This window comes from Diospyros lotus, chromosome 7, assembly GCF_014633365.1.
Source record: "Diospyros lotus cultivar Yz01 chromosome 7, ASM1463336v1, whole genome shotgun sequence".
Classification (NCBI taxonomy): Eukaryota; Viridiplantae; Streptophyta; class Magnoliopsida; order Ericales; family Ebenaceae; genus Diospyros; species Diospyros lotus.
In genome coordinates, this window is record NC_068344.1 from 31,757,211 (window position 1) to 31,784,168 (window position 26,958).

General features: G+C 38.0%; 1 protein-coding gene across 4 annotated transcripts in view; it reads right to left on the reverse strand.

The window, feature by feature from the left end:
* The window catches only part of LOC127806429 (protein ENHANCED DISEASE RESISTANCE 2), an 87,005-nt gene extending 60,569 nt beyond the window's left edge, over nt 1–26,436 (reverse strand). For 2 of the 4 annotated variants that reach the window (XM_052343720.1, XM_052343721.1), the window contains exon 1: nt 26,024–26,436. In XM_052343720.1, coding sequence (XP_052199680.1) covers nt 26,024–26,266 — 243 coding nt within the window. In that variant the 5' untranslated portion in view covers nt 26,267–26,436. The remainder of the gene's footprint in view (nt 1–26,023) is intronic. The other 2 variants (XM_052343719.1, XM_052343718.1) reach the window with 2 other exon arrangements.
* Between the last annotated feature and the right edge of the window lie 522 nt (nt 26,437–26,958).

Below are 26,958 nucleotides of genomic sequence, written 5' to 3' on the forward strand. Positions count from 1 at the left end.
CAAACTAACGATGTGATGCCAGTTATTAGTCAAACAATCAAACCACTTGACACAATACTTTGTCATATCAAAGCAAAAGTGAAGGCTACAAGAATATATTCCTGATTTAGTAGGAACCCCGACTTCTCCATTATTGATAAATCATACTTCTTTTTTCAATCATGACCACAACACCCCCCCCCCCCCCCCCCCCCCCCCCCCCCCCCTCAACAACTTAGGTTTAAACATGACATCAATACAAATGAAAAATCCACATAAGATGAGAATACAATCACCATTCCCCTTGCATCCCACCCCCCACGTCAAAAAAAAAAAAAAAACACCTGCAATTACAGAAGGCTAGAGCATTAGGCTGCCCATATTTCTATGGACATTTTATTGAGATAATAAATTTCTTTCTTCAACATGGTACAGGGAAAATAAGCAGGAACATGGCCCATCTCCCTCTCTAAAGCCCTGAGTAACACAAACAAATTGGATGCTATAAAACTTTAGGTTAGAATTAACGGGAGGAATTATTGGTATTGTTTACCTATCGAGATATTCAACATGCAGAGAAAAAGAAATATTACTGCTAACAAAAAAAGACATAATAAAACAAAAAAGACAAAGAAGCTCAAGAACCAAGATGGTTCAAACCCACACGAGTTCTATCAACTGGAGAAGGTTCAGGATAGAGCCCAAGTGGTCATCATTGCCACTTTCTTCTGAACTAACTATTTCCCCTCTATCAAACATGAACTGGGGAAGTGGTACTCCATTCACTTTGTCTGTCCCTTACTTGATAAATCTAGAAAATCATATGTTAACCAATGCCCTCGAATTTATTTAGTGCAAACTTGGGCAAGAACTAGAGGCATTAAGCAATAGGCATGTGTGTGTGTGTTGAATATGACTTAACATCTACTGTATAATCAAAATGTCACATAGCTGCATTATTGCATGGGGAACACAGCATTCTTCCTTTATCCATTTTCATCTCTTTTTTTCCTTTTAAGTGCATATAAGTATCCTACCGTTACTTCATACTTATTTCTATTGAATTGGCAAAGACCCCATTTTGTGCTGCTTTAGTAGGAATTTTGCTTTGCAAACCAACCAATGATTTGAAAAGTGGGGAATCGAACCAGAAAGGGAGAGGTTCACGATTTAGTGGTTGGATCTTGTTTGAATCAGGATGTATATTTATAAAATAAATAAATATTTTATAAATATATATATTAATTAAAACAATGATATAAAATTACAAAAATAAATTTTAAAATATACTAAGTAACATTGTCCTACAACAAGAATAAGTTTACAGAACAATATTAACATAAATTTACAATGAAAATAAAATAAAATGCAAGATTAAATATTTAAATTACAAATTAAAAATGAGAAAAAGTTATTCATGTTAACAAAAATAATAGATAATATTCAAATAGTGGACATCAAGTCTTTCCAAATATCTCAAATGTTACCATATTGTCTAATATTTAAAAATAGAATAAGAAGGCAAAAAAACACCCTGGTTGGTTCAGCCAGTTGAACTGGCCATGTTTGACCAATCACCTGTTCTACCACGGTTGAAAAAATCAGCCAGTTTTTTCTGATGAACTGAGCTGGTTTCTGAACCAATTCCTGGTTTCACAGTCAATTAATCGGTTCAGGCCAGTTCTCAAATCACATAAACCAAGTACTTTAATTAGTTCAATCTATTGTTTTTGACCAGTACAATCTATTTAATCATAATTTACCTTTTCACTTTTGTTATTGGATAAATTCACTAAGCACATCCAAGAAAAGGTATCTTGGGATATGTTATTTCCAGAGATATTATATTGGTAAATGAGACAAAAAGAAAGCATAAATATCAAGTGCTAGTTATGAAGAAGGGACACGTTAAATATAAAAGTGTTAAGCAATTTGAAGACCAAATTTATGGAATATAAGTTTTAGAAAAAATAAAGTGTTGTTGACATTGTAGTGAGACTTGAAAATTGAATTATTCCATGAAAAGATCAATTCAAATATCTAAGATCAATTAATTAAAAGAACGAAAAGACTATTGAAGATGTTATCATAGAACCCAAGGTAGGCTGATTAAAAGAGAAAAGTGTTTTTAACAATTAAACTGGTTGTAAGATCCCTTAAAACAAAAAGGAAAATTTTCAAACAAATATAAAACCAACTCTAATTTATGATACAAAACATTATGCAATTAAGTACCAATATATGCAAATATGAGCACAGCTGAGTTAAAGGAGTTACAACGAAAGTCCTACTATACAAGAAAAGATAGAATTTAAAAATGCAGTCATAGGTTATAGTGGTGCCTATTGAATATAAGATGATCTGGAAACTGGAAATGTGAGACTAATAGAAACACATATGATGAGTGTGGATGGAATAAAATAACTTTGTTGCAAAAGAGGTAGAGAAAAACCAAAACAAGAAAAAAAATTGATGGAGAACTCATCAGCATGACAACACACCAAGTGAGTAAAAGTGATTAACAAACTTAAATCAATGTAGGCAACACCACCAAGTGGGATTAAGATTTGGTATTATTGGAGGTGGTCTTCTTGTTAAATATCTTTGTAAATGATGATCCTAGTCTTTAACAATGTTGATTACCCACTTCATAAACGACATCCATATGAGATTTGAAGAGGCCAATGACAAGGATAAACAGAAAATGTAAATAACCTTTAGTAAAAAGCACGTTAGATCATGCACAGGCATATCCCAAGTTGAGTACTCCTGAGTAACATAAAGATAGCACGAAACCAGCTTTTAGATGATTACTAACTTCATTTTCTTAATCCATCAAAAGATTTATAGGGTTCAAACAGACAAGCTCCCAACAAGAAAGCAGATCTTACATATTTCTAGTGGAATATTCATGGAACAAATTCATGCTTGAAAACTTTAACTGATTCGGAAAAAGGACAGACAATTGAACCATGCTAACATATTATCTCGATTGTGTTTTGCATCGAGTATAGCCTAGAAGATTTAGAAGAATCATGGGAATACTAGGGGTGAATCAAGCGGCTGAAATTAACTAAGTTAGAGAGTCTAACTTATGTAGTATTATAAGGGGTATATTAGAGATTGTGTACTCTTTAAATTAGACCTTGTAATGTCCGCCCCATTTGTCTATAAATAAGAGGCATAGGGGGCAGCCGCTGATCATCATTCATTCTATGTGTATGAGTGCAGTGAAATTGAGAGAAAAGTCTAGACAAGATAGTGTAATCTCAGTTGTGTATTGTACTCGTGAGGGAAGGTTCTTGTACTGATTTCTTCAAGATTCTTAGTGAATTGCTCTCAGGACAGAGGCTGGATGTAGGATCACAAATTGTGGTCTGAACTAGGATAAAATCGGTTGTCTTCTTGTGTGGTTTGCACATTCTTACTCTATTTTCATTTCTGTTTTTCTTAATTTTCTGTTGTGGGGTAAATCATGTGTGTGTGAGGTTGTGAATTGGCCAAGATTGAGTATTTCCAGTGCTCCCAATTCAACAATCACAAAACACACAAAATCCGGAACATGGTTAGTGAGAGCCAGTGGCTGATCCATCTAAAGAGTTCTAGAAACCTACAAATTCACTATCCATATAATGAAGTTAAGTGTGAAACCGAACAGATTCAGTTGATATTTATATTATTTACCTAAAAACAAAACCCAGCTGTTTCTGCAGCAGTAAATGGTACACCAGAGTCTCATACTTATGATTGATGATCAAGTAAATTAGTTCACAAAGGAGCCTAAGTATAGCACTAATATTACTCATCTTATGTAGTGTCATGTACCTAGGGTTTAGTCTAGGATTGGATCGACAATCAAAAGGATCTAATGGAATAGACTCAAGAACAGAACATTGGAGAGAAAAAATGGACAGAAATGGGGGAAGGATGTAGAGAGAAACGAGGGAGAGCAGTAGAGAGAAACAAGAGGGAGAATGGAGAGAATTGTAGAGAGAGAATCATATTTTCATTTCATCAATTCAAGCATATCTCTCTCCTCTTACAATTGGCCTTTTTATAGGCATAGTAGCTACCTGCTTAACTAATTTCTAACAGCATCCTAACAGCACCCATGTGCTTCTAACAACTTGTAAAAATATTCTAACAAACCATTGCAACCCTATTACAATGATGCCCTTCTATTATTCCTTGGGTCATGATAATTTTCCCCTCCTTGAGAGAGTTCTTGTCCTCAAGAACTTCAGCAATTGGTCACTGCTCTTTACCCAATACCAGCTCTCTCAATCTGTTTCATTTCTTTTTCCTTCTTTCTCATTCTAGGCCTCTTCATCTTCATTCTTAGGTTTCCAAGATCAATTCCAGGCCTAAGTTGACTCAAAACTTCCATAGGGAAAACTTCATTGAGTTCAAGCCCAATCCAATCTATGGACATGATCAGCCATTGATTCATCCCTCAATGCAGTAGACAACAACTTGGATTTGCCAGTGGAAGTAAAAATCAGCACAACAGCAGGAGTCTTATTCTCTTCGATAACACCTTTGACTTCTTCAACTACCTCCCTTGGCTTTTCCCCAGCTACTACCATTGGCTTCCAAAATTCCTCACCACTTTGAATCTGCTGTAAGTGGAGAGAACTACTTTCAGAGTCATAACTTGTAGAAGATTTCCCTTCAATGAAAGAGAAATTAGCATCTCTCTTTCCGCGAGTGTGACTTGCCAACCCTCCTTAGGTACATTCATATGCATTAACTCTTCCCTTGGCTGCAAAACAACCTTAACTACTTTTTCTGTCAGAATTTCCTATTTCCATGTCGGCAGTCCAGCAACCTCTTCTTCTTTGTGTATGCTTGATTTTTTCTCTATATAAACTTCTTTTTCAAAAATATTCGATGGTACCTTTGCATCTGTTGTCCTATCCACCTGATTGTTACCGATTCCCTTTGGATAATGCCATTCAGCACCAATACCATTTCTGATATTGTAGTCATCCTTCTTGTTAGGATTTGTGATTCAAAATGTATTTTACATTTGGATTGCATTTCATGTGTATATGTATATAAATAAATTGGGTTTGATATAAATTGAATTGGGCCAAAGCCCAAGCCCGTTTATCGGTCTTCTCTCCATCCATGTCCTTGGCCCACATATATATACAACATACAACATATCCGGCCTTTATCTCACTACTTGGCCCACATATATATATTCATGTAATTTGGGGCAAAAGAGGAGAGAGCAAAGGTATAACTAAAACCTAGGATATGTGTTGTTATCGGCCGGCCTATCGTTGGAGGTAATAATGCAAGATTATCCGTAGGGAATGTGAGATAGTGGCCGCCCTATCGACGGAATTATTCTCTAGATCATTTCCTATTCAGGAAGTTTAGTTTGTGGTGGTTATACACTTAACTTAGAGAATTATCAACCTCCCTATCGGAGCTCTGTTAGTTCTTCTAAGAGCCAAATGACATATTATTGATAATAGTTTAAGGGAAATCTATTTTCAAGACATAATATGAGCTTATGTGCAAAATATTTGTTTTATATGTGCCTTGTCTAAATGTCTTATTTTTCCATAAATTGTACAGGAATGTCTGGTGGAGGTTCTTTCAGTCCCCTTGCTATGATCCTCAAGGATTCTAAGCTGGATGGGGGTAATTATGTTGACTGGAAGAGGAAGTTGAACATAGTACTCACAGCTGAAGGGTACAAGTATGTTCTGACTGACCCCTGTCCTGTAATTGGGAGAAACTCCACTGACGAGGAGCGCCAGGCAGAGGCAGAATGGAAGAATGCTGACGAGATGGCACGATGCTACATGTTGGCTTCCATGTCCGATGTGCTTCAATCGAAGCATGAGCATACGCCCATTGCTTATGATATTGATGTGTCATTGCGCACCATGTTCGCTGATAAGAGCCGGCCCGCGAGGCAGGAAGCTCTTAAGGCGATTATGACTACCAGGATGGTTGAGGGGGCATCAGTTCGAGAGCACATGCTCAAAATGATTGCTTACTTCGAGGAAGCTGAGGTTTTGGGAGCGACGATAGATGCTGAGAGTCAGGTAGACATGGTCTTAGAGACTTTGCCAGATTCATACTCGCAGTTCAAATTGAACTATAACATGAATAAGTTAGAGATGAATCTAGTGGAGCTCATGAAAGAGCTCCAGGCGGCAGAGAAGATCATGAAGCCTACCTCGAAGGCTCTAGCTATTCATTCTGCATCTTCTCCTAGAGTTGGCCCTAAAGCCAAGAACTTCAAGAAGAAGAAGGGTCAGAACAAAGCAGGGGGCAAGCCCAGAAAGCCCGGAGCTAGTCAGGCCGATGCCAAGCCCAAAGGCAAGTGCTTCAAATGTGGGCAAAAAGGACACTGGAAAAAGGATTGTCCTGCCCTCAAGGTGAAAGCAACTGGTATTGCTCTTTACTTAGAATCCATCAGTTTGGTAGGATCTTCATCCTCTTGGATAGTTGATTCAGGAGCCACTGATCATGTTTGTAACTCTTTGCAGGGGTTCAGAAAGACAAGGACTCTACTTGAAGGAGAGCATGGAATGCTGGTAGCTAGTGGAGCTCGAGTATGGGCTGAAGCAGTAGGAGTTTTGCATTTGTTTTTTGATTCTAATAGGATTTTAATTCTGAAAGATGTTTTATACGTTCCTGCTTTGAGACAGAATTTAATTTCAGTTTCTAAATTGATTTCTTATGGTTATTCTGTTTCGTTCCATTCTGGTGTCACCATCAGTAGAAATGGACAGGTTATTTGTTCAGGCAACGTATTTGGGAATCTTTATTATATTAATCCTATTAAAAGTCAAATAAACAACTCTGAGACTGAACCAGTTAATAAGAAGAGAACATTATCATCTAATGACTCTTATCTATGGCACTTAAGATTAGGGCACATTAATCCTAATCGGATTCAGAGGCTAATCCATGATGGGCCCTTGGGCTCATTGAGATTGGAAGAATGGCCTCAGTGTGAATCATGCCTAATGGGCAAAATGACCAAAAGGCCATTTACTCAGAAGGCAGCTAGAGCCAAAAACATATTAGAGTTAGTTCATGGTGATGTTTGTGGTCCAATGACTACACCTGCTAGAGGAGGTTACGAGTACTTCATCACATTTACGGATGACCACACTCGTTTTGGTTATATTTATCTGATGAGGCGCAAGTCTGATTCTTTTGATAAATTCAAAGAGTTTAAGGCTGAAGTGGAGCGTCAAACAGGTAAATTGATCAAAATTTTGAGGTCAGACCGTGGTGGAGAGTACCTTCTTGGAGAGTTTAAGGACTACTTAGTACATCACGGTATAGTTTCTCAATTGACTGCGCCTGGGACCCCCCAGCAGAATGGAGTCAGTGAGAGAAGGAACAAGACTCTAATGGAGATGGTAAGAAGCATGATGAGCCATGCATCTCTTCCTATTTCTTTTTGGGGATATGCCTTAGAAACGGCGGCATACATTCTGAACTTGGTACCCTCCAAGTTGTTTATTTGACTTTTAATAGGATTAATATAATAAAGATTCCCAAATACGTTGCCTGAACAAATAACCTGTCCATTTCTACTGATGGTGACACCAGAATGGAACGAAACAGAATAACCATAAGAAATCAATTTAGAAACTGAAATTAAATTCTGTCTCAAAGCAGGAACGTATAAAACATCTTTCAGAATTAAAATCCTATTAGAATCAAAAAACAAATGCAAAACTCCTACTGCTTCAGCCCATACTCGAGCTCCACTAGCTACCAGCATTCCATGCTCTCCTTCAAGTAGAGTCCTTGTCTTTCTGAACCCCTGCAAAGAGTTACAAACATGATCAGTGGCTCCTGAATCAACTATCCAAGAGGATGAAGATCCTACCAAACTGATGGATTCTAAGTAAAGAGCAATACCAGTTGCTTTCACCTTGAGGGCAGGACAATCCTTTTTCCAGTGTCCTTTTTGCCCACATTTGAAGCACTTGCCTTTGGGCTTGGCATCGGCCTGACTAGCTCCGGGCTTTCTGGGCTTGCCCCCTGCTTTGTTCTGACCCTTCTTCTTCTTGAAGTTCTTGGCTTTAGGGCCAACTCTAGGAGAAGATGCAGAATGAATAGCTAGAGCCTTCGAGGTAGGCTTCATGATCTTCTCTGCCGCCTGGAGCTCTTTCATGAGCTCCACTAGATTCATCTCTAACTTATTCATGTTATAGTTCAATTTGAACTGCGAGTATGAATCTGGCAAAGTCTCTAAGACCATGTCTACCTGACTCTCAGCATCTATCGTCGCTCCCAAAACCTCAGCTTCCTCGAAGTAAGCAATCATTTTGAGCATGTGCTCTCGAACTGATGCCCCCTCAGCCATCCTGGTAGTCATAATCGCCTTAAGAGCTTCCTGCCTCGCGGGCCGGCTCTTATCAGCGAACATGGTGCGCAATGACACATCAATATCATAAGCAATGGGCGTATGCTCATGCTTCGATTGAAGCACATCGGACATGGAAGCCAACATGTAGCATCGTGCCATCTCGTCAGCATTCTTCCATTCTGCCTCTGCCTGGCGCTCCTCGTCAGTGGAGTTTCTCCCAATTACAGGACAGGGGTCAGTCAGAACATACTTGTACCCTTCAGCTGTGAGTACTATGTTCAACTTCCTCTTCCAGTCAACATAATTACCCCCATCCAGCTTAGAATCCTTGAGGATCATAGCAAGGGGACTGAAAGAACCTCCACCAGACATTCCTGTACAATTTATGGAAAAATAAGACGTTTAGACAAGGCACATATAAAACAAATATTTTGCACATAAGCTCATATTATGTCTTGAAAATAGATTTCCCTTAAACTATTATCAATAATATGTCATTTGGCTCTTAGAAGAACTAACAGAGCTCCGATAGGGAGGTTGATAATTCTCTAAGTTAAGTGTATAACCACCACAAACTAAACTTCCTGAATAGGAAATGATCTAGAGAATAATTCCGTCGATAGGGCGGCCACTATCTCACATTCCCTACGGATAATCTTGCATTATTACCTCCAACGATAGGCCGGCCGATAACAACACATGGCAGCCCTAATCGCGTAAGAACAGAACGCCAAGAATCGAAGGCTCTCAGTGATCAAAACAGAGAAGAAGACAGTAAGGCATTTTCCAATCTCGTCTCACGGTATGTGTATATCTCTTGGGGTTTCCTTTTGAGTAAGGGATTGGTGAGATTGAGCGTTGGGATGCTCGAGTATGCTGGAGCTTTGTACTCTGTTTGTTTTGTCTTCTTGTTTTCGTTTGATTTCTAATTTGGGAGTGGCCGTGAGGATCTTGTGCGTGTATTGCGTAAATCCCTTGTTCATATTCATATAGTGGATTGACTAGAGGTGTAAGCCTCTGCCATGAGTAGGATTCGTTTGGATCCGAACACGTATATATTGTGTTCTTGTGTGTGTGCATTGTGTGGTTCATTTCTATTTCGATTTCTATTTCTTGGATTGGTACTGCTCTTGGCTTTGTGGTGGTGTGACCGATTACAGGAAAATACAACACTTCTTGTTATTGTTGCTTAAATTAGAATACTTCTTTTTCATCCCAAAATCTAAAGTAAGCAAGGAATCGTTCTTCCATAATCTTGACTTCTCCTTCAGCTGCTCCATTTTAAGGAAGCCATCTTTATTAAAACTCCCGCGATAATCATCGAAGTATTCAGTGGGAAAGTTGTAATGATACTTCTTTATCAGTATCATCGCAAACTCCTACAGCTTCTCGTGGAACATACGACCAAATTCCCCGCACTCTTCATGAATCCCACTGCTTGTTCCTTTGTCCCTTCGGCTATACTCATTCTCAAACTTCCTTCCCCATGTTTGATTCTTCTGGCTACACTGCTCCTTATCCCTGTTGCTGCCAACTGAGAATGCAGCCTTCTTTGGCTGCCTTTGAGGCTCCATTCCAACTGAAAATGAAGCATTCATCTGCTGCAATTGAGGCTCCAATGGTCTCCTACATGCACTGCTCCCCTTAGTCGATATTTCACAATCAACATACTTCGAAGACCAAAGAGCTATATACATATTGCTCTTCTTCGCCTCTCCAATTCAAACAAAGTTAACCAGAATTCAAAGTCGAAATTACCCTTTGTTTACCTTACTAGTAGCCTAGAATTCGATTGGAATCACCTCCTATTATGCCTGCAGAAATTCGAACATTGACTGCTGGCTTCACCACTGGAATCGACTGGGCTCAAATCTGCTTTTCCTTCCACGTTCGGCCTCAGCCATCAGCTCAAGCTCAATCTCCGTAACCTTAGGAAAGTGATCAATGGGTAGTTGTCAGAACTTCCAGTTCCGTTGACTCACTGGACTCTAGAATTCACTGCTCAATCAATTCACCAGAGTTGCTGAAAACACCGTCAGACCCGCCAGGCCAAGTCGCCTTCAAGCCTTCTCAACCTACACCGTAACTATGGAAACTGATTTCCCTGCCTTCAACTCAAATCAAAATCGCAACCAAAGAACAGCTATTGCCCAATCACAATCCAAGGCTCCCAGCACAATTTACAATCGCTTCTAATTCCAATATCACCAGATTTCACTGCCAGTTCTCTTGCTACACCCACTATATCGAGACACTCCAAAGTCCAACCCACTGCATCACGGTCAGCATTGACACCTACCGTGGATTGGTGTCCGTCGCAGCTACGGAATTTAATCTGAGAGATGCTCACCCGCTCTGATATGCTACCAGATCGCGAAATGCTTTATGGTCGCCTCCCTGAACCACGTCTGCAATAGCCAAAATCCCGGATTCTGTTGCGGCAAGGAAAGTTCGTTGGACTACTCAAATCACCTTCGTTCACCGCTGCTCCAAGAATCGAACAAGCGACTGATCCCCAGAATTCTCCACTGGAATCGTCTGGGCAGCTTGCCTTCCTTGAGCGATTCTGATGCAACCAGCAAAATTCTCCAAAATTTAGAACCGATGGCTGCAATTTCTTCAAAATTCTCCCACAAACAACTTCGAGAATGGGAAGTCCTTGCTCGTCTGGGAGTTCCGATCAACTGGAACTCCCCTAGGAGTCGCTTGAATTCGCTTTTAATGACTGATTTGCTCTACTTCAAATCTGGCTTGCTTACTTCAAATCTAATCGAACACAATTGATTTTCCGAACACACAGCCGGTGAATGACTGCTCTAATACCAATTTATCATGTACCTAGGGTTTAGCCTAGGATTGGATCGACAATCAAAAGGATCTGATGGAATAGACTCAAGAACAGAACATTAGAGAGGAAAAATGGACATAAATGGGGGAAGGATGTAGAGAGAAATGAGGGAGAGCAATAGAGAAAAACAAAAGGGAGAATGGAGAGAATTGTAGGGAGAGAATCAGATTTTCATTTCATCAATTCAAGCATATCTCTCTCCTCTTACAATTGGCCTTTTTATAAGCATAGTAGCTAACTGCTTAACTAATTTCTAACAGCATCCTAACAGCACCCATGTGCTTCTAACAACTTGTAAAAATATCCTAACAAACCATTGCAACCCTATTACAATGATGCCCTTCTATTATTCCTTGGGTCATGACATGCAATACAATCGTCAAGAGCCAAAATAACAATAACAATTTTTCATGCATCGGTAGCTAAATTTTAATTAATATGCCATTTTCCACTTCCTGACATCAACTTCATACCTTCATCTTGTCAAGCAACGATTCTATTGAAGAGACCTTGATGTTCACAATTTCATAAAATTTTGTTACAAAACTACTTAGGACGTCAATGACAATAATCATCCTCCATTCAGATATTTGCTTCCCTTAACAATTTGTAGGAAAACCGAATAATGATCCCACAAATTATGGGATCATTTGTCAGTCAATTGTGCTGCAATTTCCTTTTCTATTTTTTCTGATTCCTTTCTTCTTAACTTTCCTTATTCAATGAAGATTTAGATTCCAAAGATAGGAGAATAGGTGATGGTAATTTGTATATAAGAGATTGTAAGTTGTTTATGTTGATTTCGTGTGTTGTAAATAAGCTCTTTTGTTTTCTTGCAATACTAAAATCATTCTTGTTGTTCTTGCTGTAAGATTGTAATATTTTGTTGTAATCACTTCAATATTAGTGGATTAACTAGGGGCGAAAACCCCTGCCGTGAGTAAGACCTGATTTTGGGTCCTAACACGTAAATACTTGTCTTTGTGTGCGTTGTGTATTAGCGGTTTGAAGTTGTATTTTCTGTTTTCGTTTTGCTGTCGATTTGATCTGCTTGGCCGAGAATTGGTATAGGGTTTCCACACGGAATCAACAAGTGGTATCAGAGCTACGAGGGAACCAAGATCCAGGTTAAGCCGTCTCCAATTCCAAAGGTAAATCGAAGATCAAGTTTGATCTTCGACCGAGTAATTTTTTTTTTATTTTTTCCTTACGGTACTTTTTTCCCTAATTACTGTTGCGTATTCAACTCTTTGCCCTCAACCATCTCATATCTATTGCTTGCCCTAATTTTTCTGAGTTCATGAACTTGGATTAGATCTGATCAGATTATTCATTCTATTAGCCCTAATACCACATCAAGTTCTTAGTTCGTTTGAAACCTTAATTAGGGTTTGAATAATTTTTTTTTTATTTCAATCTCTATTTTGCCTCGTATACAAGAATTTATAATAAGATTTGTACCTTATTTGAGTCTTCCAATAAACTGTTCCTATTATGTTTTGAAATTTCTTGTCAAACATTAGTTATAGTTAATCACATTATCATTCGTGAATTATATTCTGTTTTAGGGATCATAATCAAATGGCCCCAACTAAATTAGAAATAGAGAAGTTTGATGGTAGTGGTGATTTTTCACTATGGCAAAAGAAAATGAGAGCTATTCTGGTTCAAAATCGGTGCTCTCAGCCACTGGTTAAACCACCTAAAACTGAAAAAGATAAATTAAAATCCTCAACTGCCTCGGAAAGGTATGGGTTGAACGAGTTGGCTTATAGCCTTATCATCTTGAACTTATCTGATAAAGTCCTTGAAAAGATTTTAGGAAAACCCTAGGGCGAAATACAAACAAATCAGAGAGAGAGTTTGGAGGAACAACTAGCTTCGTATTTCATTAACTAAAGAACATAAAAACTAAAATGAAGTGCATTGTTATATATATATATATAACAACAATCCTCTTACACTGTCTTAACAGCTTACACGACTTAATGAGTTAACATAACCAATACAGCAGCAAAATATAAATCAAATGGAAATAAGTGTTGATGCTAATACACTAACTGTTGCTAATACAATATGCTTTCACATTCCCCCTCAATTAGAACTCTCTTTCCCTTCTGGTTGTTGATCATTTATAGAGACATATGAAACCCTGTGAGCTTGGCGAAAACCTTAAGCCAAGCTTGTTGCATAAAAACTGAAACTGACTCTTTGATAATCCTTTTTGTGAGAATGTCAACAACCTGATATTATGTGGGCACATATCTGATTTCAATATCTCCATTTTCAATCTTTTCTCGAATAAAATGTACATCAACTTAATGTGTTTGGTTCAACCATGAAAAACAGGATTTTCAGCCATGCTCTTAGTGGCCAAATTATCACTCCAAACAATAGGTTTAGAAGAAATATTACAAGGATATCCCAACTCTGTGAATAAAGATTTTAACCATAGAAGCTCAGTTACACCTTGAGCTATAACCCTATATTCAGCTTCTCCAACTGATCTTGCAACAATAGTTTGTTTTCTTAAGCTCCAAACAATCAGATTAGGCCCAAGATAGACACAAAGCCCACTTGTTGATCTCCTTGTGATCTTGCAACCTGCATGATTAACATCTGTATACACAAAAATTGCCAAATTTCTTGAAGATGGAGAGAAAAATAGACCATAACCTACTGTCCCTTTTAAGAAACCTCTTGCAAGCAGTCCAATGTTGCAGCTTAGGAGCAGTTAAAAATTGACTTAAACGATTTACAACAAAGGCTATGTCTGGACGTGTATAGGTTAGGTATTGAAGAGATCCAATGAGAGTTCGATATAACGAGGGATTAGAAAACACTTCACCGTCATCAGTAAGACAAAATCCAGATGATGTAGGAGTTGCACAGGGTTTACAATCAGTCATATTAACTTTCTTCAACAAATCCAGAGTATATTTAGATTGAGTCAAATAAAGCCCACTTGCATCTTTAAAAGCTTCAAACCCTAGGAAATAATTAACTGGTCCTAGTGTTTTCAGAGCAAATGTACTCTCCAAATCTTGAATGCACGCCTTTAGAACCAAAGAATCAGAACCAATTATGAGAATATCATCAACATATACTAAGAGAAAGAGCACATAAGCAGCAGTACGTTTAATGAATAAATATGCATCAGACGGTGCCCTAGTAAATCCCCACTGTTGAAGAGCTGATTTTAGCTTCACATACCAAGCACGAGGGGCCTATTTCAAACCATAAAGAGATTTGTGCAGTTTACATACATGAGAAGGGTACTTAGAATCCACAAATCCTTCTGGTTGTGTCATGTACACAGCTTCTTCTAAGTCACCATTTAGGAAAGCATTATTGACATCCACTTGTTGGATGTCCCAACCAAAAGTAACAGCTAGAGAAAACAGAACCCTGATTGTTGGAGCCTTCACCACAGGGCTAAAAGTATCACCATAGTCTATACCGGGTGTTTGGAGAAACCCTTTAGCTACCAAGCGAGCTTTGTATTTAAGAATGGAACCATCTGATTTATATTTCACCCAGAAAACCCATTTGCTTCCAATAAGATTCATCTCATTAGAAAACGGGACAAGATCCCACGTATGATTGCGCTACAAGGCTGAAAATTCCTCTTTCATAGCCTGCAACCACCGAGAATATACCAAAGCCTCACGAATTGAATAAGGTTCTAGACTACTCACTAAGGCATGAGGAGAGGTGGTGACAAGTTGTTGAGCTTTAGATCTTGTGACCATTGGATGAATAGAAGGTGCAATACCAGGTTTGGGCTTAGAAACAGAACTAGGTTTGGTTTGAGGACAAGAAGGAATGGGTTGTTGGTCCCTTGACTATTGATCCCTTTCAATAAGCACGACATCAGAAACACTAGGGGCATTAGAATGTGAAACAATAGGTGACAAGGATTTAAGGAATGTGCTACTCTCGAAGAGGAAGAATCGGAAGGAAATGATTGAAGAAAAGAAGTAGAATATCCAGGTCCATTGGTTGAAGAAGAAGAAGTACTAGAAAAAGTAAACAATGAAGGAAAAGGGAATTTATTTGGATTAAACTAAACATGCCCTGAAACATAAACTTTCCCAGAGGAATGTAGACACTTATACCCGGCTTGAGAGTGACAATACCCTAGAAACACACATTTTGTGGAATGAAAATCAAATTTGTGCTTGTTATAGGGTCTTAGGAAGGGAAAACAAGCACAACCAAAAGGTTGTAACAAAAGATAATTCGGTGATTTTCCATATAGCAGTTCAAATGGAGTACAAAATCGAATAGGAGAAGCAGGAAGCAAATTAATCGTATGAATTGCAGTTTGGAAAGCATCTACCCAAAATTTAAGCGACATATGAGAGAGAGAGTGCTAAAAGAGTTAAAACCCATGTCAGCAATATGTCGATACTTTCTTTCTGCTACTTCATTTTGCTAGTGGGTATAAGGACATGAAAATCTTAGTCGAATTCCATGGCTTTTAAGATATGGCAAAAAGGCTTTGAACTCCCCCCCATTATCAGTTTGTAAAGCTATGAGTTTTGAATGGTTATGAAGCTCAGCAAATTTATGGAAGGTAATGAAGGTAGATAGAGCATCAAGCTTAAGTTTTAAAGGGTAAAGCCAAGTATACCAAGTATAAGCATCAATAAAGATGATATAATATCTATAGCCCTCTATGGACAAACTTGGAGAAGGTCCCCACAAACTGGAGTAAACAAGTTCCAATGGTTTCGTAGTTGTAATATCACAATCATTAAAAGGAAGCTGATTTAATTTCCCAACTTTACAAAAGTCACAAAATGGAATAGAAGACGAACAAGGAACTTGAATTTTATTCAAAATATGCCGCAACACACGAGATGATGGATGCCCCAATCGTGCATGCCATTGTTTACAAATTGAAGAATCTGTAAGAGCTACATTGATGCGGGAATTTGACAACTCATGACAAAATGAATGTTGTTTATTACATGTATTCCTAAAATGTTTATTACATGTATTCAAAGAAGCATTAGGGCGAATTGAAACAGTAGACTCAATAGGACGAACGAAGTTGCTAGTTGTAGCAGAAACAAATGTGGAATCTAGCTTGTATAGTCCATTCTTAAGGTGACCGTAGAGTAGCACTAGTCCAAAGTCCTTGTCCTTGACCACACAAGAATTTAAGTCAAACTCAATTATGACATTGTTATCATGAGTTAACTGAGACACACTAATTAAATTCTTCTTTATTTGAGGAACATGAAGAACATTAGGAAATGAAATAAGGGAAGAAAACCGAGTAGTACCAACACTCGAGATAGGTAAAAACTTACCGCTACCAATAGTCACTTTGTCAGCACCATAATAAGGAGAATGAAGAGACAGATTGTTGAGATTTGAAGTAATGTAATTTATGGCACTAGAATCCACAAACCAAGAAGAATCAGAGTGAACAGGTGGAGATTGATAAGTTTCTGGTGGTTGAGAAACAGTTCCATAAGGAATGCCATGAGTAGATCTTATTTCAGTCATGTAGGCTTCGTTAGAGTCACGATGAGAGGTTAGATAGGCACGAGGACCAGTTGAACCACCCTGGTCAACAGACTGGCAAGTGTTCCTCTGAAAATTTTTATCAAATCGATGATAGCATTTATCAACAAAATGCTCCAGTTTTCCGCAAAGTTGACCGTATATCCTTTTTCCACCAGATGATCGACCTCTACCTTAACCTCCTCTAACACCATAATTTCCTCCTCTAGTGTTATAACCTCCTCTAGAATTATTTACAGATCCATTTCCTCCTTGAGATAAATACGAAGCCACATTTATAGATATTGAAGACATAGATGAATCAAAAACAGCAGATGACAACAACAAATTTTGCGAAGCTAATCTCTGCTCATGCATTAGAAGAAGATATTGAACCTTTTCTAAGTCTATCTCATCCATTTGATAGGTTATAAGACTAACAATTGTTTCATAGTCATGATCCAAGCCATTTAAGATTGCCAACAACAATTCTTTATCTTGTAAAGGTTCTCTTATGACTACTAAAGAAAGACCTATCGTCTTGATCTTTAATATGTAGTCATTAATAGAGAGATCAGATTTCTTGATGGAATGCAACTACTGCTTTAACTGAAAGGACTTTGCAATTGTTTATCTAGAATATAAATTTTCTAGTGTAGACCATACCTCTACAACAGATTCGCACTGAATTACCTAAACTAAGACTTCTAGTTCAATAGTTGAAAACAGCTAGCCAAGAAGAAGTTGATCAGATCTCAACCAATTCATATAATCCTCATTCAATCTCGTAACCTCAGCATTGCTACTTTCTAGACCAGCTACATACTTAGGAGGAGGTGTCGATTTTTGTAATAATGGTACTAGATCAAACGCTCGAATAGTAGCCAACACTTGAGCTTTCCATAAAATATAATTTCCTGAATCGAGCTTAATCGGAACAAAAATTAAAGCCTTCGCAATTGCACCAAAATCAGATTGCGAGGCAGTAGAAAGCAAGGAGGACGATCGAGGAGGAGGAAGAGAATAAGAGGTACTATGAGAAGGATTGGACGCCATGACTTTCGTCTATGGCTCTGATATCATGAAAAGATTTTAGGAAAACCCTAGGGCAAAATACAAACAAATCAGAGAGAGAGTTTGGAGAAACAACTAGCTTCGTATTTCATTAATTGAAAAACATAAAAACTAAAATGAAGTGCATTGTTGTATATATATATAATAGCAAGCCTCTTACACCGCCTTAACAGCTTACACGACTTAATGAGTTAACATAACCAATATACCAACGAAATATAAATCAAATGGAAACAAGCAAGAGACGCTCCTATGAGGAGAGTTAATGAAATGGAACAATTAGTCAAAAAAAGAGGTAGAGGCAGACCTAAGAAGACTTTGGGAGAGACATTAAAGTTTGATATGAAATGTATAGACCTCAATGAAGATATGACAAAAGACAGAAATACATGGAAGTCTAGAATTCATGTAGCCGACCTCACATAGTGGGATAAAGGCTGGATATGTTGTTGTTGTTTGTTGTTGTAGTCCTTAGACAAGTAAATAAGGAGGATACTGCTTTAAAGGTTTGGACTAAATTAGAATCCCTTTACATGACTAGATCTTTAACGAGTAAAATTTATTTAAAAGGAAAACTATTTGGTTTTAAAATGAATACCTCAAAATCTTTAGAAGAGAACTTAGATGACTTTAATGTTATCACAATTGGCCAAGCTAATATTGATGAGGATATTTCAAAAGAAAACCAGGTTGTCATTCTTTTAAATTCTTTGCCTGAATCCTATAGAGATCTAAGGACAGCAATGCAATATGGCAAAACCACCTTGTTATTAGAGGATGTTGTGTCCACCCTAAGATCGAGAGATCTTGAGGAGGATAAGAAAGAGAAGAAAATAAATAATGTTAAAGGCTTAAGTGTAAAGGGAAAGTGGGAACATAAATCAAAGCCTAAAGGCAAAAGTAATACTAGGGGAAGAAGTATAACAAGGTCTAATTTTAAATCAAGAGGAACAAGTAGAGGATCCTCAAAAACAAGAGCTTGCTGGTATTGTAAGAAAGAGGGGCACATAAGGAAAAATTGTTTTCAAAAGAAGAAAGACATGGAAAATAATAAGAATAATCAAGAAGTAGCAAACCTATCTAATGGGTATGATAGTGGAGAGGGTTTAATACTCTCTAAACATGCCTCAGGAGATGAGTGGATATTAGATTCAAGTTGCATTTTTCACATGACACCTAGGAAAGACTGGTTGCTTAATTTTCAGCAGATTGAGGGTGGTAAAGTCCTTATGGGTAATAACCAATCCTGCAACATAACTAGAATAGGGTCAGTTAGATTTAAGATGTGAGATGGAACTTTTAGGACTTTAGATAATGTGAGGTTTGTGCCTAACCTGAGAAGAAATTTAATTTCCCTAGGCATGTTAGATTCAAATGGAGGGTCTTATAAATCTGAAAATGGTATCCTTAGGGTTATGAAAGGATCCATGGTAGTTCTTAAAGGAATTCTTAAACAAGGGCTATATGTTTTGCAAAGAGAGACTATCCCTGGAAGTGTTGCAATTTCATCTACAGAAAATGATGACACTGCATTATGGCATAAGAGGCTAGGTCACATAGGAATGAAAGGTTTGCAAGAACTAAGTAAACAAGACATCCTAGATTCTAAGAGGATTAATGATCTAAATTTCTATGAGACATGTGTCATGGACAAGTCTCACAGGTTGCAGTTTGTTCCTGCAACGCACAAGTCTAGTGGTGTCCTAGAGTACATTCATTATTACCCTTGTGGTTTGCCCCAAGTTCCTAATTCCTTATCCGGAGCCCAATATTTCCTTTCTCTAATAAATGACTATTCTAGGAAGGTATGGGCTTACTTCCTTAAGCACAAAAATGAAGCCTTTGGAAAATTTAAGGAATGGAAGACCTATGTAGAACACCAAATTGGGAAGAAAATAAAGACTTTAAGAACAGATAATGGGTTGGAATTCTACAATCATGAATTCACAAACTTTTACAAACAAGTAAGTATTCCAAGGCATAGAACTTGAAGTAACACACCTCAGTAAAATGGTATTGCTGGGAGAATGAATAGAACAATTCTAAATAAAGTAAGATGTCTATTAAAAGTAAGAAATTTTGGGTTGAAGCAATGTCAACTGTTTGTTACCAAATAAATAGATCCTTTTCCTCTGTCTTAAACTTTAGGACTCCAGAACAGCTATAGAGTGGGAAATTGCCTTCTTTAGATCACCTTAGACCTTTTGGATGTATTGGATATGTCCATAAGAAAGAAGGGAAGTTAGACCCTAGAGCCAAAAAGGCAATATTTTTAGGATATCCTCAAGGAGTAAAAGGATATAAGCTATGGATGATTGATGATAAGAAGATCGTCATCAGCGGGATGTAGTATTCAAGGAATCAGAATACTATATGCCAAATAAGGTGAAAAATGCTAAGGCAGATCAAACTGAAAATTTTCAATTTGAGGTCGAAAGGGACAGCCCTAGTGATAAGTCAATGGAATCTAACCTAGAACATCCTCAGCTTGCTAGTTCTCCTGAAAGTGCTGAATCTAAAAGAGAAATTGAAGAAAATGAGGTTCAGCTGAATCTCTTCCTGATTTGGGTGATTATATCCTATCTAGGGATAGGGTAAGGAGAGAGATAAAACCACTTGCAAGGTATGCCCATGCAAATGTTATTGCCTATGCTCTTAACATTGGAGATTCAATTGAGCTTGATGAACCGATTAGTTATCAAGAAACTTGATCTAGCAAGTATAAAATTAACTGGTTGAAGGCAATAAAGGAAGAGATGGAATCTCTGAAAAAGAATAGTACCTGGACACTTGTAGATAAACCTAAAAATCAAAAAGTTATAGGCTACAAGTGGATTTTCAAGAGAAATCCAGGTATACCAGGAGTAGAACTACCTAGGTTTAAAGCAAGGGTAGTTGCCAAAGGGTATTCCCAAAGAGAGGGCATAGACTACCATGAAGTGTTTTCCCCTGTGGTAACACACATTCATAAGATTGGTCTTAGCTCTAGTAGCCCTAAATGACTTAGAACTAGAGCAATTAGACGTTAAGACTGCTTTTCTGCACGGAAACCTAAAAGAAATGATCTATATGGATCAACCTATAGGTTTCATAGAAAAAGGAAAAGAAAATAAAGTTTGTTTGTTGCAAAGGTCTTTGTATGGCCTTAAGCAGTCCCCTAGACAATGGTATAGGAGGTTTGATAAGTTTATGCTCAAAAAAAATTACACAAGATGTAATTTTAACCATTGTGTCTATTTTAAACAGCTTAAGGGGAAACTATACATATACCTTTTGATTTATGTTGATGACATGCTTATAGCATGTAAAGAAAAGGGAGAAATAAACAAACTGATTCAAGCCCTTAAATCAGAATTTGAAATGAAAAGTCTTGGTGCAGCAAAGCGTATATTAGGGATTGATATTAAAAGAGATAGGAAGAAATGCACCCTAACTCTGTCTCAATCCGACTACCTAAAGAAGGTAGTAAACTTATTCGAAATGCAAAACTGTAAATCAGTCTCTACCCCAATTCCTTCCCATTTTAAGCTTCATGTTGTAAAAGATAAATTACCTAAGGAAGAAGAAGAATACATGAAGAAGGTTCCTTGCTCTAATGCAGTGGGAAGCCTAATGTATGCAATGATAGGAACTAGACCGGATATAGCATATGGAGTGAGTCTAGTTACTAGATTTATGAGCAATCCATCTAAAGAGCATTGGACAGCTATTAAATGGATCCTTAGGTACCTAAAGGGGACTTTGGATAGGGGTTTAGTGTTTAGTTCTAACACTGAAAATTCCAGCTGCATACAAGGCTATTGTGACTCTGATTTTGCAGTTGATTTAGATAAGAGAAGGTCCTTATCTGGGTATGTTTTCACCATAGGTGGAAATGTGATGAGCTGGAAAGCTAATCTCCAGCATATAGTGGTCTTGTCAACCACTAAGGCTGAATATGTGGCTCTTACAGAAGCCATAAAAGAGGCAATTTGGTTGCAGGGAATACTTAGAGAATTGGGTCTAGGTGACCAAATCCTTAGAGTACTTTGTGATTCACAAAGTGTCATCCATCTCTTTAAGAATAGTGCGTTTCATGAGATAACCAAGCACATAGATGTGCGTCTTCATTTTGTTAGGGATGTTATATCTAAAGGGCAGATTAAGGTGGAAAATTTTTTTACAAAAATCAACCAAGCAGATATGTTAACTAAGTCTATTCCTATAGCTAAATTTGATCAAGCCTTAGAATTGCTCAATATTCTCCCAACGTACCTAGGGAGACTTGCAGGGGTGTCTATTTAAAAATCCAATATTTAATCCATTCTTAAATCAAGGTGGAATTTGTTAAATAAGGTGATTCAAAAATGCATTAAAATGATTTTTATCATTTATGTTTTCATGTGTATTCTGTTTGTATTATTTTTCTCCATTAATATGCAATTGGGTTTATTCATTATGTATATGTAATCTGGTGATTAATATTGCGGGCCAACTTCCTAATGTGGGTCGAGATCTTATATTGAGCCAAGCCCAAGTGTGGCCCATGCGTTCTCTCCGGCCTAGCCTGGTATCGCTGCTATATAAGGGCTTCTTGATGCCCTAATCTAAAGATGCTCATTTCTTCTCTTTCTAAAACCCTACTTTCGGCGCCTGAAGGTGAGATACAACGCGTGAATCCCTGAGACCTGCAAGAACATCCGACGAGTATTGTGTTGATCTTTGTTCCAAAATCGCTTGAGGCATGAAAGATCAATAAGGAGAGGCTGTTTCTACAAGTAGTCTGTTGGTTTTCTGATTGTCTGTGTGTTGTAAATCAACTCTTCTATTTTCTTGCAATACTAAAATCATTCTTGTTGTTCTTGTTGTAAGATTGTAATATTCTATTGTAATCACTTCAATATTAGTGGATTGACTAGGGGCGAAAACCCTTGTCGTGAGTAGGACTTAATTTTGAGTCCGAACACATAACTATTTGACTCTGTGTGCGTTGCATATTGGCGGTTTGAAGTTGTATTTTCTGTTTTCGTTTTGCTGTCGATTTGATCTGCTTGGCCAAGGATTGGTACAGGATTTCCACACGGAATCAACAGTTTAGGTTAATGGAGAAGAAATTATTTTTTCCTTCCTCTGGTTTTATGGTATCAGAGCTGGTCCTTCCACCAGGGTGAATACCAAAGGCCATCATTACCAATCAAATGGCAAACTCCACTTCATCCACAGTAGAATCGTCTAGGATTCCAACTATCTCCAACCCCCCCCCCCCCCCAATTATCTGTACTACCTGGTCATCCCAAAAACCCCTCAATCCAAATCACCTCTCATAAATTGAATGTGAGTCATTTTAGAGAGTGGTATCAATCGGTATTGCTTGTGATCAAGGGAAAAGGGAAGATGGGATATTTGACAGGAGCAAAAGGCAGCACCTTTATTAGATTCGGCCACCTATAGTGTATGGGAAGCAAAGAACTCGATTGTGATGGCAATGGCATGGTTGATAAACTCGATGAAGCAAAGGCTTGGGTGCCTATACCTGTTATACCAAACAGCAAAAGAAGTATGGGATGCAGTGAAAGAGATGTACTCAAATCTTGAAAATACATCACAAAGTTTTAAAGTTCACTCCAAGATTCAAAACATTCGATAATGTACATTATCTGTCACCGAGTATTTTAATATGCTCTCAGAACTGTGGCAAGAAATCGATTTGTTTCATAATGTTAATTAGAAGTGTTCAGATGATGGAGTCCTATACAACAAGATGTTAGAAAAAGATCGAATATTTGATTTTTTACAAGGCCTAAATCAAGAACTTGATGACGTTTGAGAACATATGCTTGGCACAAAGCCTCTACCTAAACTAAAGGAGGTGTTTGTTGAAGTTCAGCGTGAAGAAACAAGGAGAAAGGTAATGTCCTCTCCAATACAAAGCCCAGCCACTGAAATAGCAGTCCAAGGATCCGCTTTAACAACAGACCGAAATGAAGGATACAATCCAACGGAATTTCTGGAAAGGACAAGCAATTATGGTGAGCATTACAAGAAGCCCTGCCATACCAAAGACACATGCTGGGATATTCATGGCAAGCCCACAGATTGAAAACCACGAAGTCAGAGGAGAAAGAATGCTTATGTGGTTGAGACAACAACTGGTGCTACCTCTCAATCATTCACGGCAAAGCAGATGGAGATTCTTCAAAAACTAATGACTTCCTCATCAGTTACAGATATGTCCAAATCTGTCCCATCGATTTCTACTGATTTCCCAGCCCTTACAACACATAAAGGTATTTTTTTCCTTATTGTCATGTAAAGACCCACATGATACTTGGATAGTGGACATAAGTGTTTCTGACCATATGACAAGTTCTAATACAGGATTTAGTAACTATAAACCATGTAAGGAAAATGTTGGTATTATTATAGCAGATGGGTCTATGTGCATGGCAACAGAGAGAGGAGATATGGAACTCAATGGGTTGAAGTTAAATTATGTTCTTAATGTTCCCGATTTGTAGTGCAATTTACTGTCAGTGAGTAAATTAACTAGAGACTTGAATTGTTCCGACAAATTTCAAGATTTGTCATCGGAGAGGATGATTGGGAATGATGAGTGAAATAGCCTCTATTACTTGTCAGGTGTTAGTTCTCCTTCAAGTCCAAAGTCATCTATTGTCTTTTCTTTATTTTCTGATTCTAATGTTCTGTTGTGGCATAGATTAGGCCACCTCAGTTTATCTTATTTAAAGCATTTGTACTCTCATTTGTTTGTTAATAAAGATTTTTCATCATTTCAGTGTGATCATTGTATTCTTGCAAAAGAAACCCATGCATTTTATCTACCTCATACATACAAACCTTATACTCCATTCCATCTAATTCATAGTGATATATAGGGACCATCATGAGTGTTAAATTCAACTGGGGAGCGATGATTTGTTATATTTATTGATGATCATACCCGAGTATGTTGGGTTTAATAGAGAGAAAAATCCTAAGTGATTACAATCTTTAAACAATTCCATAAATTATGAGATCATTTGTCAGTCAATTGTGCTGCAATTTCCTTTTCTATTTTTCTGATTCCTTTCTTCTTGACTTTCCTTATTCTGTGAAGATTTAGATTCCAAAGACAGGAGAAAAGGCGATGGTAATTTGTATATAAGAGATTGTAAGTTGTTTAGGTTAATGGAGAAGAAAATATTTTTTCGTTCCTTTGATTTTACAATTAATACATTTTTGGTATCACAACAGGTATATACAAATGTTACATTCATAATGACATTTTAGCGCAGCACTCATTCTATTCACAAGACTTTGAGCAATGAATACTTTTAAAATTAGAAAATAAACTCCAAAAACAAAAGAAAGAAAAATAATAATAAACTGAACATAAAATTCCAACCTTATGTTTGTATACTAACAAAACAACAACAATAACAAGCCTTAACTCAATGAGTTTGATTATTAATAAATAAAGACAAATAAACTATCAGTGCTGCATCTATTCTTCAAGCAATTATTTGCGCTCCTGATCATTTTATTAAGAAGAAGAAGAATAAAATAAGAATTCCAAAAACATGAAACATAAAAAGAAACAGAGAAAATGCTAAACCTCTGCTTCATAATGAAGAAAACTTACCGTCCTAGTGCATGAGACTCCCCACTTTATGAGGGTTAGGGGAATGCCCGCAAGGAGGCTATTTTCACAACTCAAATTCCAGTCACAGAGAAGCAACCTCACCGTTAATACCAAGGCTCACCCTCGAAAACACTTAGACAAAGATGACTGGAAAAATAAAATTACCAAGTTAAATCTGCTTTGCCTTTTTTGTAGCAAAATCAGTCTCAATCTGAGCCCTTTGTCCAGAACCAGATGGATTAAGATAAAAGAGAGAGACAATACGTCCGATTCTAATTTCAGATCACCCACGACAAAATTAACTCAATGCAGCGTCTTATTAGCCCCGTTAAACTAAAGAAACCAACATTCAAAAATTTTGATCAATCCCTTTTCTCCCCCACAACTCGCAATTTCACATCATCTAGATCCTTATACGCACCCAAAATGATCATACACATATAAATAAACAGAGACAAGCTGTGTACGCGATGGTATCTCACCCCCGGGAGGTTGCTCAGCAATTCATCGAATCAGATATGCATCACGAATGCATACCTACATCCCATTACATATACATATGTGTGTGTGTATAAATATATATATATATATATATAGAGAGAGAGAGAGAGCGAAGGGCGATACATACAATGCCGGGTTGTTTGTGAGGATCGCGCTTGTACATCTCCACGTGCTTGCCGCGAATGAAGAGAAAGCGGAGATGGCAGTACTCGTGGCCAAGAGAGTTGACGCCCAAGTGGTAGACCCATCCGAAGTACTCGAACCTTGTCCTCTCCTCCGCCCCTCCGCTGCTGCCGCTGCTGTCTGGCGACCCGCCTTCGCCGTTCCCGACACCGACGGCAACGCCCTTCTTCGAAGTCGATAGATCCATCGGGATGGACGGACGGACGGATGGAGGGAGGGAGGGGACAGCGGATTCGGTGGGAACGACACGAAGACGTTGCGTCTGTGAATAGAATTTGGTTTTGATTGGATTTGCTTTTGCGGGTATTATGTCCTATATCTAAATTTGGGGAAGGGGAGGTTTTCTCATGGCATGTCAATGTTCTTGGTGTCGCTGAGCTGTTCGGCACGTGTCTTGACTACGTTACGAACTCAATGCTTCAATCCACCAACTCAACTCAACTCAATCAAATAATTTTATTTTTTTTCTTTGTGCTCATCTGTCCAAATGAAAGCCATGCACGACGGACATTGACATTTAACGCTCCCTTTGCTTGTTTGTTTTATTTTTTTAAGTAATTAAAGAATAAACTTTAAATCCTTAAGTCGATCCGATGGGAGAATACGACCGGGAATGTAGCGTCCAGTGCAAGGGATCTGACGCTGCTGCGGGCGTGGCGCCTTAGAAGCCGTCAAACTCGCGAATGATGAATCGAATCGGAAGACCGGAAGACATGAATTGGAGGAGACGGGCTGCCCGGCTGGCTGGCTGTTAAAATCCAAGAACAAGAACCTTTTGGCTGAAGGAGAGTCAGGCAAATACTGTTTGTAATTGTCTCTTTCAATTTGATTGATGAGGCTGTGGCCGACAGTTTTACGTCTCCCCATGCCCGCCCCACG